This window comes from Cryptotermes secundus, unplaced genomic scaffold (genome assembly GCF_002891405.2).
Source record: "Cryptotermes secundus unplaced genomic scaffold, Csec_1.0 scaffold536, whole genome shotgun sequence".
NCBI lineage: Eukaryota > Metazoa > Arthropoda > Insecta > Blattodea > Kalotermitidae > Cryptotermes > Cryptotermes secundus.
The window spans coordinates 637145-653496 of record NW_019732862.1 but is presented as its reverse complement, the minus strand read 5'-3'; the positions used below and the strand labels follow the sequence as shown (position 1 = coordinate 653496).

At 42.4% G+C, this 16352-nt stretch overlaps 1 protein-coding gene across 2 annotated transcripts in view; it reads right to left on the bottom strand.

The window, feature by feature from the left end:
* The window catches only part of LOC111867802, a 72522-nt gene that overhangs the window by 9491 nt on the left and 46679 nt on the right, over positions 1–16352 (bottom strand). For both annotated transcript variants that reach the window (XM_023857972.2, XM_033752810.1), the window contains exon 2: positions 523–3725. In XM_023857972.2, the coding sequence (XP_023713740.1) occupies positions 523–3725 (3203 nt within the window). The remainder of the gene's footprint in view (positions 1–522; positions 3726–16352) is intronic.

Sequence of the window (16352 nt, the reverse complement as noted above, 5' to 3'; positions counted from 1 at the left end):
TTACAGGTCTTATTCTCATCAGACCTTTTAAAATTAAGAATATATGTTATATATAGTATACTTATGTAAAATGTGCTGGAATAGCTCAGTCGGTATAACGACTCGTTACGGGCTGGATGGCAGGGGTTAGATTTCCGGCAGGGGCAGAAGAATATTCTTTTATCCACAGCGTCTCCAACCCCACTCAGCTTCCTATACAATGGGTACCGGGGCTCTTTCCCTGAGGATAAAGCGACCGGAGCGTGAAGCTGATCACTCACTTGCACTTAGTGTCCAGGTCAAAAATGTTGCAGATATACCTTCAGTCCCGCATATGTTTTATGGCGTCATGCTTAATTAAGTACAGGGACAGTTTCTCTTTACCTTACTTTATACATTAATGCACAGCGGTAGCGCAAATGTTCATCTCAGAGTATCATTATCCTTCCAATCCTACTAACAGAACAGTGTGTGTCACTAACAGATGGAACAGAGTATGTAGCAGAGCCGGCCCATTCCAGATTATAGATAGACACTACTTACAGTGATAGGAATGTCGTCATTTTCTTTTCCATGAGCATAAGAGCATCAGGTGGCTGTTTCACCATGACGTCACAGAAGATTTTCTTAGCACAGGGAGTGTTGCTCCAGTCGCCCTTGTGGTCAACAAACCTCGACATGCTGGCCAGTATTTCCTGTTGACCTGATTCCAAATGTTGTTCTCCGTCCTCCAGTCTAGAAAAAGCATCTCCTTTGTTATCTGATTGTTGAGGACGATCTTCTGTTGATCTCTTCGAAATGACGTGATTAGAACTTACAGGTAGTTGCTGTATTGTTACATCGGTCTTCCTTACTGACTTTTCTGCAGACCTCTTGACCAGTCTATGTTCTTTGTTCTCAGCAATATCAAAATTAATAATTCGTTCATCTAATTTCTGGCCCATTCGTACACGCATTTCTTGATTTAATTCCCTCTGCGTTCTTAAATGAGTGTTTGATATGTCCGGTTCTTTCATTGAAATCCTTTCGCGAGACTTAAAATCGGGATCTTCTTCGACAAAAACAATCACTTCGTTATTTAGCGACCTCTTCGCTTTAGTCTGCTTTTCTTTGGATGGGATATCATCTTTGCCGAGTGCCCATCTTCCTTTCCGCTCTTCGTTCTCGTCTTCCGTCACAATCCAACTGCCTTCTTGATGCCCAATACCTTCATGTTCCGCTAATGTTCCAACAATCGATTCTATGTCTTTCTTCTCTTGATCATCGTGATTTCTAATGTCGTCAACTCTAGCCCAAAGTCCTAAGCGATCGACTACTTTTTTCATCCTTTCATTTTCTCTTGGATTCACACTTCTAACTAGCATCCAGTTCCTTTCTCCTGTAACATCATTTGGCCTTCCTATGGCACTCTCTATTATTTCAACGTCATCTTGTTTAACAGAATCATCAGCAAACGTCCGTTGTATTTTCTTACCTCTGACATTTGTAACAGAGTCTTCAACGGGTTTCCATCGTGCATTATCCTTGTTTCCACTTTGTTGTCCGCCGTTCAAAGCTCTAACAGCAGTTTCAAAGACCTTCTTTTGCTCGTTTGGATTGTCAAATTCTTCGGCAACAACCCAAGTCCCTCCTTGGCGTGTTGATTCTCTTTCGCTAAGATCTCTCACGATACTCTCCAGGGCTCTCTTGTGTTCCGCCTGCAGTTCGTCTGATTCATCCTCTCTGAGGCCAACTCTGCGTTTCATTACATCAACATCGAGGTATCTCCCAACCGCTACTGCACCAAGCCCCAAGGCTGCTCCGCCAGCGACAAGCCCCAAAGCAGGAAGCAACACCGGATATGCAGCGACAGTACTGCCAACTTTGTCTTGGATTACGTTTCGATTACTTTCACTTGCGAGACCAAGATTGTGCGATATTTTATGCGTTGCTTCCACAAGTGGTTCGACAACAGGACGCGTTATGTCGCTGACCTTTTCCATGCTGGTTTGGACATGTTCCCTAATTGTGTCTCCTACGCGCTCCCAGAATGGTCTCTCTTGGATAGTGTGAGCGTGAATGGTATAATATCCACCTGCAAATGGATACTTCGAATACCCGGATCCTGCAGTCTGACCTTTGTACCTGCTCTGAGTTTCCTTACTTTTGTCAAAATACGCAGTGTTGTATCCATTGTAAGGAAAACGTTTAATGTACTTGTCATTTCCTAGGCCGTATGAATCATCAGATAATTTTTGTTTATGTAGATATGCAAGAGAGGTTTCTGGCCATTGTTTAGAGTTACTCTGGGAGGAAAACTCGCCGTCATCAGTGCTAGATCTCTTTGTGTGTGTATTGGAATCCACAGTGACAACCTTAGCTTGTTCTTCATTTGTTTCCAGTCCCGGTTCGTATGCATATGGGCTTCGATCGCTGTGCATGTCATGAGCAAAGTAGGCGAGCGTCACTGTGTTTGTCTTGCCTTCGTCAGCCCGTTTGTCACTCCGTATGGACTCGTCTTCTTCTTCTTCTGCTTCATCCTGCTTGCTCATTACCTTAGCTGGCTGAACGCCAAGTTCTGGATGAGCGTACTGAAGTACTGGTGTACGAACTCCTTCTTCAAATGACACTCGAGATGTCTTAACGCTAGGCCGTGTATATAGAAGGGACGTGGGATATATCGAAGATCCAGGGAAATGTAACACGCGCGCTTGCGTCTCGGAGTCGCCGCTGCGTCTTCCATTTACGTTTCCGTCAGAGCTTCTGGAAGCACTAAACTGAATCATGCGGGCTCTCGGTAGAGCACTGCTGCGCCTGTCCGTTTCACGTTGATTTACGGTATTGATATATTCCAGTATTCGTGCATGGGTGTAGATGTCATGTGGAGAGGTGTGTTGATGCTTCTTCTTTATAATATGTTCAAGGTATGATGATGGTTGAAATGGATTTAAGCCTTCCGTAGTTTTCTTATTTGTTGATAGATCTTCATGATGTACTGTAGAATCGCTGGTAGTTTTCTTTTTATCTCCTGAGTGAACATTAATTCCTGGATTTTCGTAAGGGACCAGAATGCCGTTAATGACTCTAGCATTTCTCCACGTTTGACGATCAGATTCATCGTCAGGCATACGAACTCCGTGGATTACCGGAATACCATCAAAGTCAATGTGCATCACACTTCTCCCACGTTTCCAGAAGTCCTCTGTCCTCTGCTGTTCTCCTTTAATGCTCATCGGTGACGATCTTACATAAATTGGAGGTGGGACATTAATTGATTTTTCGTCGCGGTTATTTTCTCCATTGTAAACCTTACTGACTTCTTCGGGTGGCGAAGATGGTGAACTTAAGCCCTTTGGTGATGCAACAATACTAATTGCGTCTTCAGCAGGTTTATCTCCATATTCTATTAGGAAGCCAGAAGACCTTACCGTAGCAGGTAGTGGGACGCTCAAAGAGGCATCATTCTTTGATTTTCCTTCCCGCTTTTCTTCTTCTTCGAGAACGTTCATTGACGACGACCTGACGGACACTGGAGATGGCAGAGCATGGTTTGACTTGGCGCCTCGTTTCCTGACGATCAGAGTGGCTATGTCTCCATTGCGGGTGCGCACGTTCACAGTCTCCGTGGAATCGGGATCAAGGCTTCTAGCTACATGGAGTGCCGTTCGTGTTACTTGTACTTTTGGCGTCCCTCTCTCGCCTTTGGCTTCAAGAGCTGCTGCCATCGCGCACGCCAGGACGACGAGTAAACACCTCATCGCCTCCCGCTGTAACACATTAAAGGCAATATTTAATTGTATATTGTGTTATAGGCAGTGGCGTGCCGTGCATGGAAGCAAGGGAAGCATTGCGTCCGTAGTTAAGAAATAAGAAGGAAAGAAGTCATATATAAATAATAAGGATGTGAATATTGTCATGTTCTGAAAAGTTTAGCCCGTTCTCAAGGCCACATGCCTCCTCCCTTCCCCTGCTTTGGGGGAGGAACCAAGTTTCCTTTCGTTAATCTTCGTACGATTTCGTCTAACCCGAAGTTATTAGGGAAGCATTTTTCAGTTTGCTGGCTAAGTAAACTGTGTTCTTTCGATGGCTATGTGAAAATTAACTGTTTATGTGTGATTTCAGTCTTATTAGGTGTTATAGGTAACATTAATATTTATAAAAATTTTGTAAGTGCATATTTGGATGGCATAAGAGTGTATTTGTGATCGTATTTTGACGCATCAGAAAGAAGCTATCGGCGTTTAAGGGAAGCAAGTGTAATATTGTGGTACACGTGTTAGGGTCGTGATTAGGCTACACGCACAGGAAACTGCTAAAATGAATGCTGGCAGACAAAGCGACTGAGACTGTGAAGTCGAAAGCCTTTTAAAAAGAGGGGAGGGGTTAACAGCAGGGAGTTTTCTGAAAAGAAAATTGTTATAGAAAGTGGACAACTGTCATTCGATTTGCCAGAACTTAAAGCACAAACCAAATTATGTGTGAGGAAATTTAATTGGAACAGTATTCTAAAACAGAGTAGCTACCCGGTTGCCGTAATATAGTAAAATTGTTTTGTTGGCCGTGCCTACTGTTTCTCAATGAAAAAAATGTATGGAACAAGAGTGGGTTTGGTGATAACAACAGCCTTCATAAAGCACTGAAACGACATGAGAACTCTCAGACTCACATTATTTCAACACTGCAACTTGTTATGTTCGGGAAATCTCGAATTGACTGTCAACTTGACAATCAAAAGCGCCTAACGATACTACAGCACAATGAAAATGTGAAAGAAAATAGAGAAATAATGAAACGCTTGATTGATATCATCTGCCATTTAGGAAAGTGGCAACTTGGCCTACGTGGTCATGACGAAAGCGTGGATTCTATCGACCGAGGTAATTATGTGGAAATAGTTCACTTGTTGAGGAAATATGATCATAAACTCAAAGCTCACCTTGAGAACAGTACAGTATTTACAGGTTTATCGAACAGAATAAAAAACGACCTCATTGACTCAATAAGTGACTAATTCTAACAGAAATAAAAAGAGAAGTAAGCTCGACCCCTTTTGTTGCTGCAATGCTTGACGAGACGACCGACATTCGAAGCCAATCACAGCTCTCAATCGTATTAAGATATGCAACTAGTGATGGTGAAATACAAGAACGGTTTTTAGGATTTTCGAATGTGAGTGCTGATCGAACTGCACCGGCGTTAGCTGAACGCGTTATAGACTGTGTAGTTCAGTATTGGCAGCAAAATAGTGGCACAAAGGTATGATGGGGCGGTGGTCATGTCAAGTGAACTTAATGGGCTACAAACTAAAGTGAGAGACACGTTTCCAAATGCCATGTTCATACATTGTATGGCACATAAGCTTAATCTTGTACTTTCACAGTCTGTCTCCAATATTAAGGAGTGCAATGTGTTTTTCAAAACACTGAACAGCTTTTCTTCCTTTTTCTCTACATCTTCTAAAAGGACGACCTGTTTGGATCAAGAAGTGAAAAAGAGCTTTCCGAAAGTCGCACCAACCAGGTGGAACTATAACAGTAGTCTAGTAGAGACAGTATACGAGTACAAATTTGAATTGAACACCATGTTCCAATATATAATTGAAAATCCAGATAACTGGGATAATGAAACGTACTTTGCCGCTCGAGGATTTCTTTCTGTGCTGCAAGATTTCAAATTTCATTTTCTGCTTTCTGTTTTCAAAGATTTGTTTTCAGTAACTACCATTTTCTTCGACATACTACAAACAAAATCAAATGACATATCTTTTCGTATCCGTAAAGTGACCGAAGGAAAAGAAGATATAGCCAAGAAAAGAGAAAGCTTCGAGAGCGTATTCTCCGAAGCGTCCTCAAATGAAGAAGCTGATGAACCACAGAGCAAACGATTGCGTCTTGACAATGTAGGAGACGTAAAAAGCGTTTCAGAAATTTTATTATGAAATTTTTTATAATGTTGTGAATTAAATTGAATTAAGTAAGATTTGACCAGAAGACTACTTTCTTCAAATTGAATTAAGTTTTCATAACTTAGAAAAGCTAAAATTTCTTGAATTAATAAATCAGTAAGGAGTATGAAAAGACATTTCCCGGAGTTCCTTTTTTGTCACTGAAAATGGCGTATGGCCAGCACTTCAATTTTTCTCGTTTAAGAATTGAACTGAGTGTATTTCATTCTAATGAAGATTTAAACATCCAGAATGCAAGTCAGTTTTCGCTACATCTAAAAACTACAAACATCGACAGTGCACTACACCAGCTGACAAAGTTATGTGAACTGATCGTGACAATTCCTGCAAGTAGTGCTTCGTTTGAACGTTCGTTTTCTGCACCGAAGAGAATTAAAACTTACACGAGGAACTCTCAAGGTGAAGGTAGAATGTCCAGGTTGTCTCTGTTTCCATTGAGAAGAAATTATTGGAAAACATTCGCAACAATGAAGGTTTCTACGACCACGTCATCAATAATTTTGCTGCTAAGGACCGGAGAATAGATTTGGTCTTCAAATAAATTTTGGTGAGTTGTGTAACCGTACGCATCCTTCACGGAAAGTCTTATTCGTTTGTAAGTAACGGTTAAGTTTAGCTGTGGAAATGAGATGCTCCGGAGGGATCATGGTCCTCTGAACTGGCCTTTTGTTGCGAGGGATAGAAGGGAGGTTGGTGAGTCCATTGCATTCAAGGGGGAGTAGGTATACCTTCTTTCGTCCGTGCCTGTGGGGGTGGAGGACCTGTGGATCGAAGCTTCGAGAACGTTCGAGAAGGTGTGCAGACCGGAAGGGGTCCGTGTATTTGGTCATGAAAACCTCCCAGTGGAAAGTTCGAGATGGCTAAGAACGGGATTTCTGGAAGCAGCAGCGGGGGTAAGGAGTTAGTTAGTGGATAGACGCCAGGGAGTTAGTGAGGGGGTAGAAGCCAGGGAGTGAGGGTGTTCATGTGGAACCTGTGCTAGGGGGTTAACCGATCGAGCCCGCATCCAAAAAAACGACGTAAGCGAGCCAACACCCGTGTACCCCTGGGATATAAGACTCATTCCGCTTAATTTAGTCGAGGCATACACCGCGTGGAAGTAAAGCGTGTGGGACGGGTGTAGTTGATTGCTATCAGTTCGTTTATTAGATACCACTGCTTCCCTTACCAAAAATAGTACCTCAAGCCACTGGTCATAGGATACTTTTGCTTTAAAAATTGAAAGGAACTGTTGAGAAAATAATTTCAATTGCATGTTTTGAGAAAATAAACACTCGGTAATTACAAGTGTCTTACTTTTCAACTCGGTCACTCATTTTTTAAATGTACTTGGTCCAAAAATTCACAAGTTCCTTAAGTACGTCTTGCCTTGAAACTAATCTCAACCCATTCTCTCGCTACCAATTCGAAGACCGATAATGATATTGAAACGTGGTTTATCATCCCAGATTTTTTATCTGGATTAGCTTATCAGTTTATCTCTTAAACTTGATACATGTTATAGTCGATAAACGTCCAGAACAGGCATCAGCAATGAACCCTCCCTTCCACCCTTTCAAATATTTTCTGTTGTCTGAAGTCGCTTTTGCCACATTGAAGAGTCATGATTTCTGAAAGAGCTCTATCATCTCGGAAGTACTGCCTTGTAAGTCCGCTGAAAGTCAACCGACATTAGGAGCAAGAAGCCGCCTCTGGTCTTCTTCTCACCTGCGTTCACGCTGGTTTCCTTTCTTAGCTTGTTATTTAACCCTGAAGGTGAAGGTGGCATTTTCGTTCGAATCGTAGGTTGGCTTGCAAAGGCCTACATGGCGTTATGCCCAGATGATAGAACACTTCATAACTGCCGGTGTGAGAACTTCAAATTCTGCATGATCCGTAAATTTTAACAATTCCCACCATTTCTGGTCATAGCAGAAATTTGTTGCTTCCTGTTGCAGTCTGGTGGACAAGGAGTCACTATAAAACGTATCACAGTATTGTGGTAGCTCGTGGGCTCTAAGCGGATCAAATCAGAGAATGTTCGAACTCGGTACTTATCGAATGCCCAAGGAGTCAAGTTAAACTTTGTCACCGTATTATGATAAACCATAAAAGTTAAGTGGATCAAATTACAGAATGTTCGAACTCGGTACTTATCGAACGCAAATAGAAAATGTTACCGCTGGTTTCAGTTTCCTCCTTCATAATCACGTTACAGTAGTGTACACATATACAAAGCATCTGTACTAAATAATATTATCTTTATGTTTTACGTCTTTGTGTTTAATTCGTGTTAAATCGCCGAAGGAAGTGGAATGTTCAAAATCTTAACACTTCTACAAGGTATGGCGAGTCGGGATAGCTCAGTAGGTATAGCGATGGGCTACGGGCTGGGCGGCCAGTGTTCAATTCCCGGCTGGGGCAAGATATTTGTCCCAGCTGCGAGTAAAGCTGACCACTGTCCTATATCTAGTGCCAAAGTCAAGACTGCTGGAGCTATAACTCTTCATGGCTTGGCGTTTAATTAATTAGGCATAGAGACAGACTTACCTCTCCCGATATAAGGCATGCTGTTTGCATGAGGTATAGAGAAATGCACTATTGGTAAATCGTGTTGATCTCTCTGACCGCCCAGAACCTCTCGTTTTGTTTCCACGAGATCTGGCAACTGTGTCGGGGTAATTCAATACTGGCGAGTATCAGTCCAGTAAGATTCTTCCTTAACAGACTTCAAAATGGAATGCAAAAAAGACGACTCCCCCTTCAAAGCGTTGGTTTTTCGCACAGAACTGATCGAGCTGAGGCCTAAAGCATTTATTTATATCAACTTTCGATTCGGCGAAAATTAAGCGAGGAGCAGTATTCGTTGTCTCCTCTGAACATGCTGTCTGCAGTGACACGGCCGTGCGCCTAACTTCCACCCCCACCCACTCCAACGCCATTCGGAATCACGAAAGGACTGACTTGTAACATATATTGTCTCGTGTATGAGTGTGACTAGAGACGGGGTTTAGAATGAGCGTATTTACTGGACCCTTTAATACAGCGCGTGACTCCACTTCACAGTTCACTATTACACACACACTAGTGTCCTCAGTCGAGTCTTTACTAGCCGTTGCTCGGTAGTGGCTTCCAACGACGGAAGTTCCTCTTCCTCTGAGTTCCTGAACTATCCCTGGCCTCAATTACCAGCTTCTAGCAGCAAAAGCTAAGAACGACTGAACCCCTGCAGTCCTCTAAGTCACTCACTCCCCAACCAACCCAGCTCCTCCCTAACTGTCCTGCTTACAACATCTTGGCATGAACTGCACAAAACACCGTTTCTCTGTTCCTGTGCCATTGTGCGTGAGCGGACATTGGTGCGGACCACGTAGAAAACACCATTCCTCTGTTACTCTTTACAGGCCTTTCCTTGGCAACGACCGTTTTACTATATTTCCTTTCCTCGCGGTATTTGCCTAGTAACTGGTCTACGTATACTCCGGTCTTCATATTTATGTGCGAGTATGATTCAGTTAACTCAGAATAACTGCAGCTGTCTGAGTCTTCTCTGACCATATGCCATAGAGTCTGGTCATTTATACCTTTGGGAAACATGCTCATGGCTTTTGGGTTTCGCTTCTATGAGACTGTATACTCGTATATGGAACTGGTCAAATAACGGACCGCAGGCTTCAAATCACATAGTCTACTGGACATTGCGGTTCCTCCAGTTTTGTATTTAAGAGGTTCTGGCTTCACTCGGTTATATCGGCCGTTCGTAATTTTTATCAGTCCTTGACAGAAATTCTGGAATCTTTGAAAATACGTCACGACCGCTTCCTTCCGAATCTCTTTCAGTTCATGATACACATTACCCTTCATTCAGTATGAATTACTGCGTAACCCTCCACGTAGCTGAATCCCTTCTTGAAAATCGTCAGATAGTCAACCGTATAAAATTTACTGTATTTATGCTATGATATTTCCTGAATTCCCGTGATGAGTCAGCAACATATAATCAGTTTTCCTTACGTTTGCTTCCAGGCCAACCTCACTGACTTCTAGCGTCTGCCTTTCTTTGTTATATTTAATATATTGTGACATGTTGAGCTATGGATGACGCCCCCCCCCCGCCAGCCGTGATGCGCCTAACGAAGCCGAAGTGAGCCGAAGTTAGCCGAGTCCTAGCATCCTGGTCGCTATGCAAAGCGAGTCAACAGCGATGACGTCACCAAGGGTACCGCGGGTTGCTAGGCAGCGCGGGGAAACAGGATTGCGAGAGACGACGGTAGTAACAGCGGTTAATACCGCTAGCGTTGCTAGCAACACAGCGCCAGGCAACAAGGGTGCTTATTACGTGGCCGTTTTCTGTATTGTACGATCGAGGCTACATGAGGAGCAGCGAAGGCTATTCACAGTCAGTCCTGGAGCTACCGCCGAGTTAGTCCTCGAGCTACCTCCGAGTTAGTTCCGAGTTAGCCAGCAGCCAGTCAGTTGTATTGTGGCATTTGGAGTGTAGTATTTGTGATACTGCAGATAGCAGTAGTTCTAAAACTGTCAATTGGGTGATTGTAAGTGCGAATGTGAAATAAAATTTGCTATATCAAATACGGCGTGAAGTTATTTGTCGCGTTATATACGCCCCAACACGTGACAATTGGTGTCAGAAGTGGGATTTGGACTTACACACGTGACCAACGAGCTTCGAACTCGAAACACGTTAGAATATAATAAATTACAACCATTAGTATAAGTCTCATTCAATTGCAATCCTATCTGATTTCTTATGCGTCCATAATGGCGTATTCTAAAACAAAGTTCAAAAGCAACATCTTATTTCAGGCCATTCTGAAATAGAAACAGACAAATCCAAAACAAACAAGGGTTTCCACCAAACCACATGCATCCAAAACCATTATTAAACCTATAAAAATGTTGACGTATTTTAAAGATTTTTGGGGTCAACTGTAACGTGTTGCACACGCCCCCATCAGCCAAGTTTCAACTGTCCCCAAGAAGCTATTACTGCCAAATACTACGGCATTTTAAAATTAAAATAAAGCCAATTTAATTTGCCGGGTATTGAGAGTGAGATAAATTCGATGTGCTTTGGAGGTTAGGTGACATAATGGTGACTTACCTGCAATGCAGCAGTTGCAGAATTAAATGAAAACGGAATACTGCTTTGTTGTCTGAAACAAAGAACATTTCATCCTGGCATCTGAGAGCACAATATTTCCTCTCCATAATTCGCAGCGAGAAGGCGGTTCACCTGGACATCTTGCCTTTTCTGAAGCAACTAAGGCAGGAGGGAAATTCTAAGTGTCACATTTAGCCTCTGTTGAAATTTGCCCTAGTCTCCCCGAGGTACAAGGAACTTTACAACTAGGCTCTGTAATGTGTAGCATATACCAGAAGCTTAAATGGCAAGAAAACACACGCAGATATTTAAATATTGCTGCCGAGTAACCTTTTTGTACGGGCGCAAGCACCGTAAAATTGACGAAATTTAATTACATTTTGTTAAAAACGTAAAGTCGAATTTTTCATTAAAAGCGCAAACTCTTCATTGCAGTTTCCTCTCAATACCTACACCTTAAAATGTTTTGCTTCTGTTTCTTTACACTTAAGTTATGCAATACAATTAAATGAAGTAACCCAATTCGAGATTTCGCTGTGGCATTTCTGCAGGATACCGTGTCTCAGATTCCGAATGCATAATCACATGGAAAGCTACCTACCTACCATGCCTACAGCCACGCCAGAGTGTAGGCCCTAAATTCCCTGTAGTTACATATGCGTTAAGTTATGACGTATAGAAAGACTGTTGTTCAGTTCTATGAAATCTGTTGCGCAACAGAAATCTTTACCTTTTTTACTACTTCTTCCCAAGTCGCCATAATTTTCACCAAGCACTGATTGTTGTTACTACTGAACAAGAATTTTGTTTCCGTCGAAAGGAGCACAATGCCACGAAACGTCGAGCTTCACCTCACCTCACGCAAACGCCATGTAGCGGAATAATTACCAGAGCTTGGCTGTTCCTCTGGGCCCCTACGCAGAACAGTTCAGGTTACTGGACTATTTGCTACTTGGTTAATGTAACGCATTTTTATGTGCATACTGCCCTAGCGTTGTGGCCGACATGTTGACATCATGCTGCGTATTAGGTAGACCGTGAGTACGATTTTCGGGCCGGTCACCGGATGTCAGTAATAGAATAAAGAGAATATCGCACTTTTGCACGTTTACGTGTTATTGTTCTCCATACAGCGATCTGTCTAAATGAAATATGTAAGTTATAGGTTTATCTTTCCCATTACGGAATGTTTGGTTCCCATAACAATCAATTCCCGACCGTTAATATGTTGCGTGATCGAAATCATTTAGTAGCCCGAGCGAAATGTCTTCTATTTCAGTGTATCGTTTCTAGCCTGAGGGTACTGATAACATTATGATGTGGATATATTAAATGCACGATCAAGTGAAGGAGGATGAGGTTGGTAGGGCATGTAGCAAGAATTCTGGAGAAGAGGAATGCATATAGGATTTTGGTGGGTAAGCCAGAAGAAAGAGACCACTGGGAAGACCAAAGTATAGGTGCGTGAACAATAATAAAAGGGATCTTAGAAAGATAGGATGGGGTGGTAAGGAGTAGATTGATCTGGCTCAGGATAGGGACCAGAGGAGGGCTCTTGTGAATACGATAATGAACTGTCGGATTCCATAAAATGCCGAGAAATTGTTGAGTAGCTGCAGAATGGGCTTCTCCTCAAGAAGGACTCAGTTCCATAAGCAGGTAAGTAAGTAAGTAGTTAGTTAGTTATTGGAGAGGGTGGGTTTCCCCATGCACTTAGACCAGTATTGGTCCATTGTGCTTCCCTCTATGATATTCTACCAGTCTCTATATCCTACCGGTACTGGTGCTTACGATCAGTCTCGCTCAGCCAGCGAGACCGGCTTTACTAGCTGAGAGGTATCTATAATGCTTCCCCCATCTACCAGAGGTATTAGAGACTGCTGTTGGGCGGGAAACGTCCGTAATTTGGCTTAGTGACCTCCTTTGGAGATATGAGGTTCTTTTACGTGCCGTAAAGCTACGACACGGGACCCACGGCTTAAAGTTCCTCCCGGAGGACTTGTTCCCTGAATTTTTCCGCCCTTAAAAATTCGACGACCTCCGCCGGGTATTTGAACCCGCGTACTACGAGTCATGAGGTGGGAACGTTACCTCTAGACTACGGAGGCCGCTTAATTAAGTAAGTAAATAAGTCAGTATATTAAATGAAGCATACTACAACAAGAGGCCGGTTCACGATTCAATATTTGTGCTTGTTAGTCGTGTTAAAGGTCTGCATTGACTTATTATTAGAGAACATTTGGACTAGGAAAGAACATCGAAGAAAGCAGGAAATGTTTATGTAACAAACGACGGGATTCCCGTTGAAATCTGAGTGGATGTTACACTCGTTATTTTAAGCGCATTCGCAGTAATTGAGAGAATTACCTAATAGTTTCGTCATATCCCTCTGTCTGTCCGTCTGTCCCACATTTGTCTCTTTGTCTCCACGGAATATCTGGTCCCACTGAATGGATTTATAGGAAGGTGTATGCTATTCAGTGTTGGTAAAAGCTGTCGATAAAATTTAGTTCTGGTTATAATTGGACAAAAATAACGGACAATACATACAGACAGGTGTCGTCCGCAAAGAGGGCCAGGTGAACACCATGTGTTTGGGGGGCATCATTTATGTACAAATTGAAAAGAGTAGGGGAAAGGACTGAACCTTGTGGCACTCCTGCTTGCATTTCCTTTGGGGTTGACATTTCGCCTTCAACCGAAACCCTGAATTTACTTTGAGAAAGAAAGGACCCAATAAGTTTGGTCAAACTGTTCGAGAATTCCAATTTTGATAACTTATACAGCAAGCCTGAGTGCCACGTGGTATCAAAGGCTTTTTCTATGTTCAAGAACACCGCGGCCGTAGACAGAGGCCGCGCCATAGCTCAGGTGGTTAGTCGCTGGTTTCCCACCTCGATGGCCCGGGTTCGATCCCGGGTCTGGTCAAGTGGGATTTGTGGTGGACAAAAGTGGCGCTGGGGCAGGTTTTCTCCGAGTACTTCGGTTCCCCCTGCCAATCTTCATTCCACCAATTGCTCCACAATCACCCTCACCTATCATCTGGGGATTGTACAATAGGCCAGAAGTGGCCGCAGTACAAGGGACTTAGTCCCACCCCACTAGCAAAAAAAAAATAATACCTATAGTGTAACGACATGCAACCAGGCAAGAGGTGGTGCGGTACGTTGAGTATTTCACAATTGATTATTTGAACTGATCTGCCGATCACAATGGCCGCCCGCTCGAACACTGGGATCGAGGGTTCGAATCCCACTCTAGGCATGGATGTCTGTGTGCGTATATTGTGTTTGTGTTGTCCTGTGTGTAGGTAGGGGCCTTGCGACGGACTGATCACCCGTCCAAGAAATCCTACCGACTATGAACTGTACAGCAGCCCTGTCCAACGCGGCGCCCGTGATATATTTTTCTGGCGCCTTCCGTAAGCACACATATGTTACCCGATTTTTAATATTAATTCAAATTGTAAGACGAGACATTTTTGAACGTCTTAGTACTGTTAAATATTTTCACAAAATTTCCTTGAAGCATGGTACAGTATTAAACATTTCTTGAAAATGTATGCCTATTTCTTTTCTCCCTTGCTAACAACACCAGTCTTAGTTCTTTTTCCACTAGAGAAACCGTCGTCCTCTCAAGATCAGGTAATATTCCCCAGCGGTATTTTTACCCCCCTCAAACAGCCGCAAGTCCCCACTGAATCGGCTTTCATGGATTTCGGATTTATGGTCAGGGTACCATAAAATGTTCTGTGAAAGGGCAGGGCAAACATATTCACTGACACGAACATGACTATGGGGCCCAGCTTACCGTAATTTTCCAAATTTCTAAACTCATCGGCAATATGAATCAAAGTTACTTTAATCCCAACAAAGCGATGCCGCAAACAATAAGAAGTTATTAAGAGGGTCATACACTAATGGAAATTGGTTCCATGGAAATTTCCATGTTCGCTTTCTTCAGCCAAACATTCAGTATTACTTGCGAGTTTGTGACGACCATAGTTCAGTTATGTATCTTGCGTTGTGACAAGTAGTACATTCAACTAGTTACACAGTTGTCAGTGTATTTTAGTTATTGTGCTTCAAATTATTGAGCAAATAAGCCGTAATATTTTATATAGCTATTCTTGATATGGCTAAAAGACAAAGAAATTATAGTTTTAACAGTGAATGGGAGGAGCAGTATTGTTCTATTGAATGCAGAGGAAAACCTGTGTGTTTACTGTGTAATAGTAGCGTGTCTGTTCCTAAAAAAGTAATGTAGAGTGACATTTTTTGACTAACCACAAAAACTTCAACAATGAATTTCCTGTGAAATCTGAACTAAGACAACAAAAGTTGAAAGACCTAAAATCTAAATTAACCTTGCAACAATGTGTATTTACAAAGCGTATCCAGCAAATTAGTAATGTAATAATAGCTTCTTATAAAATATGCCATGTGTTAGCTAAAAGGAAAAACCTTTCAGTGATGGGGAAATAGTTAAAGAAGCTATGATCAGTGCCGGCGAGTCTCTGTTCGATGATCACAAAGATAAATCTGCACTTATGTCTTCTATCAAAGGACTTCAGTTGTCTCACAAAACTGTTGCTAGACCGGTTGAACAGATTTCTGATAATCTGGAATCTCAACTACATCAGGATTTGCAATCGTGTGAATATTTTTTCACTCCAGCTTGATGAAAGCACTGATACATCGGATGTTGCACAATTATGTGTATTTGTTAGAATGGTTTTTGGCGTTTGCACGGTAAAGGAAGAGTTCGTTAAACTGCTGCCACTTCTTGAACGTACTAGGGGAGAAGACATATGTAATGTGTTCCTTAAATTTGTGAAAGAATGTAACTTACCACTTTCAAAATTTGTTGCTGTAACTACAGATTGGGCGCCTTCAATTACTGGTAGGGACAATGGGTCTCTTGCTCTTTGTGCTAAGGATGAATCATTTCCCAGTGTTCTTTCTTATGACTGCATTATCCACCAGGAAGCTTTATGCGCAAAGGTTTTGAAGTTCGACCATGTTATGAATGTAGTAACTCGTGTGGCAATTGTATATCAGGTCGTCTTCTACTCGTCATGGATTGTTCAGAAATCTTTTGAATGTGTCGGACACTGAGCATGGTGACATAATTTTCCATGCAGACCTAAGGTGTCTTAAGGGGGAAAACACTGGAACGATTTTGCTGTCCTCTGGATGAGGTCAGGGACTTTCTGAAATCATCTCCTGGCCAATATTACCAAGAACTTGATGCAATATCATGGCTACTAGATTTAGCTTTCTTGACAGATATCACTTCAAAATTAAATTTGTTAAACCTTGAATTACA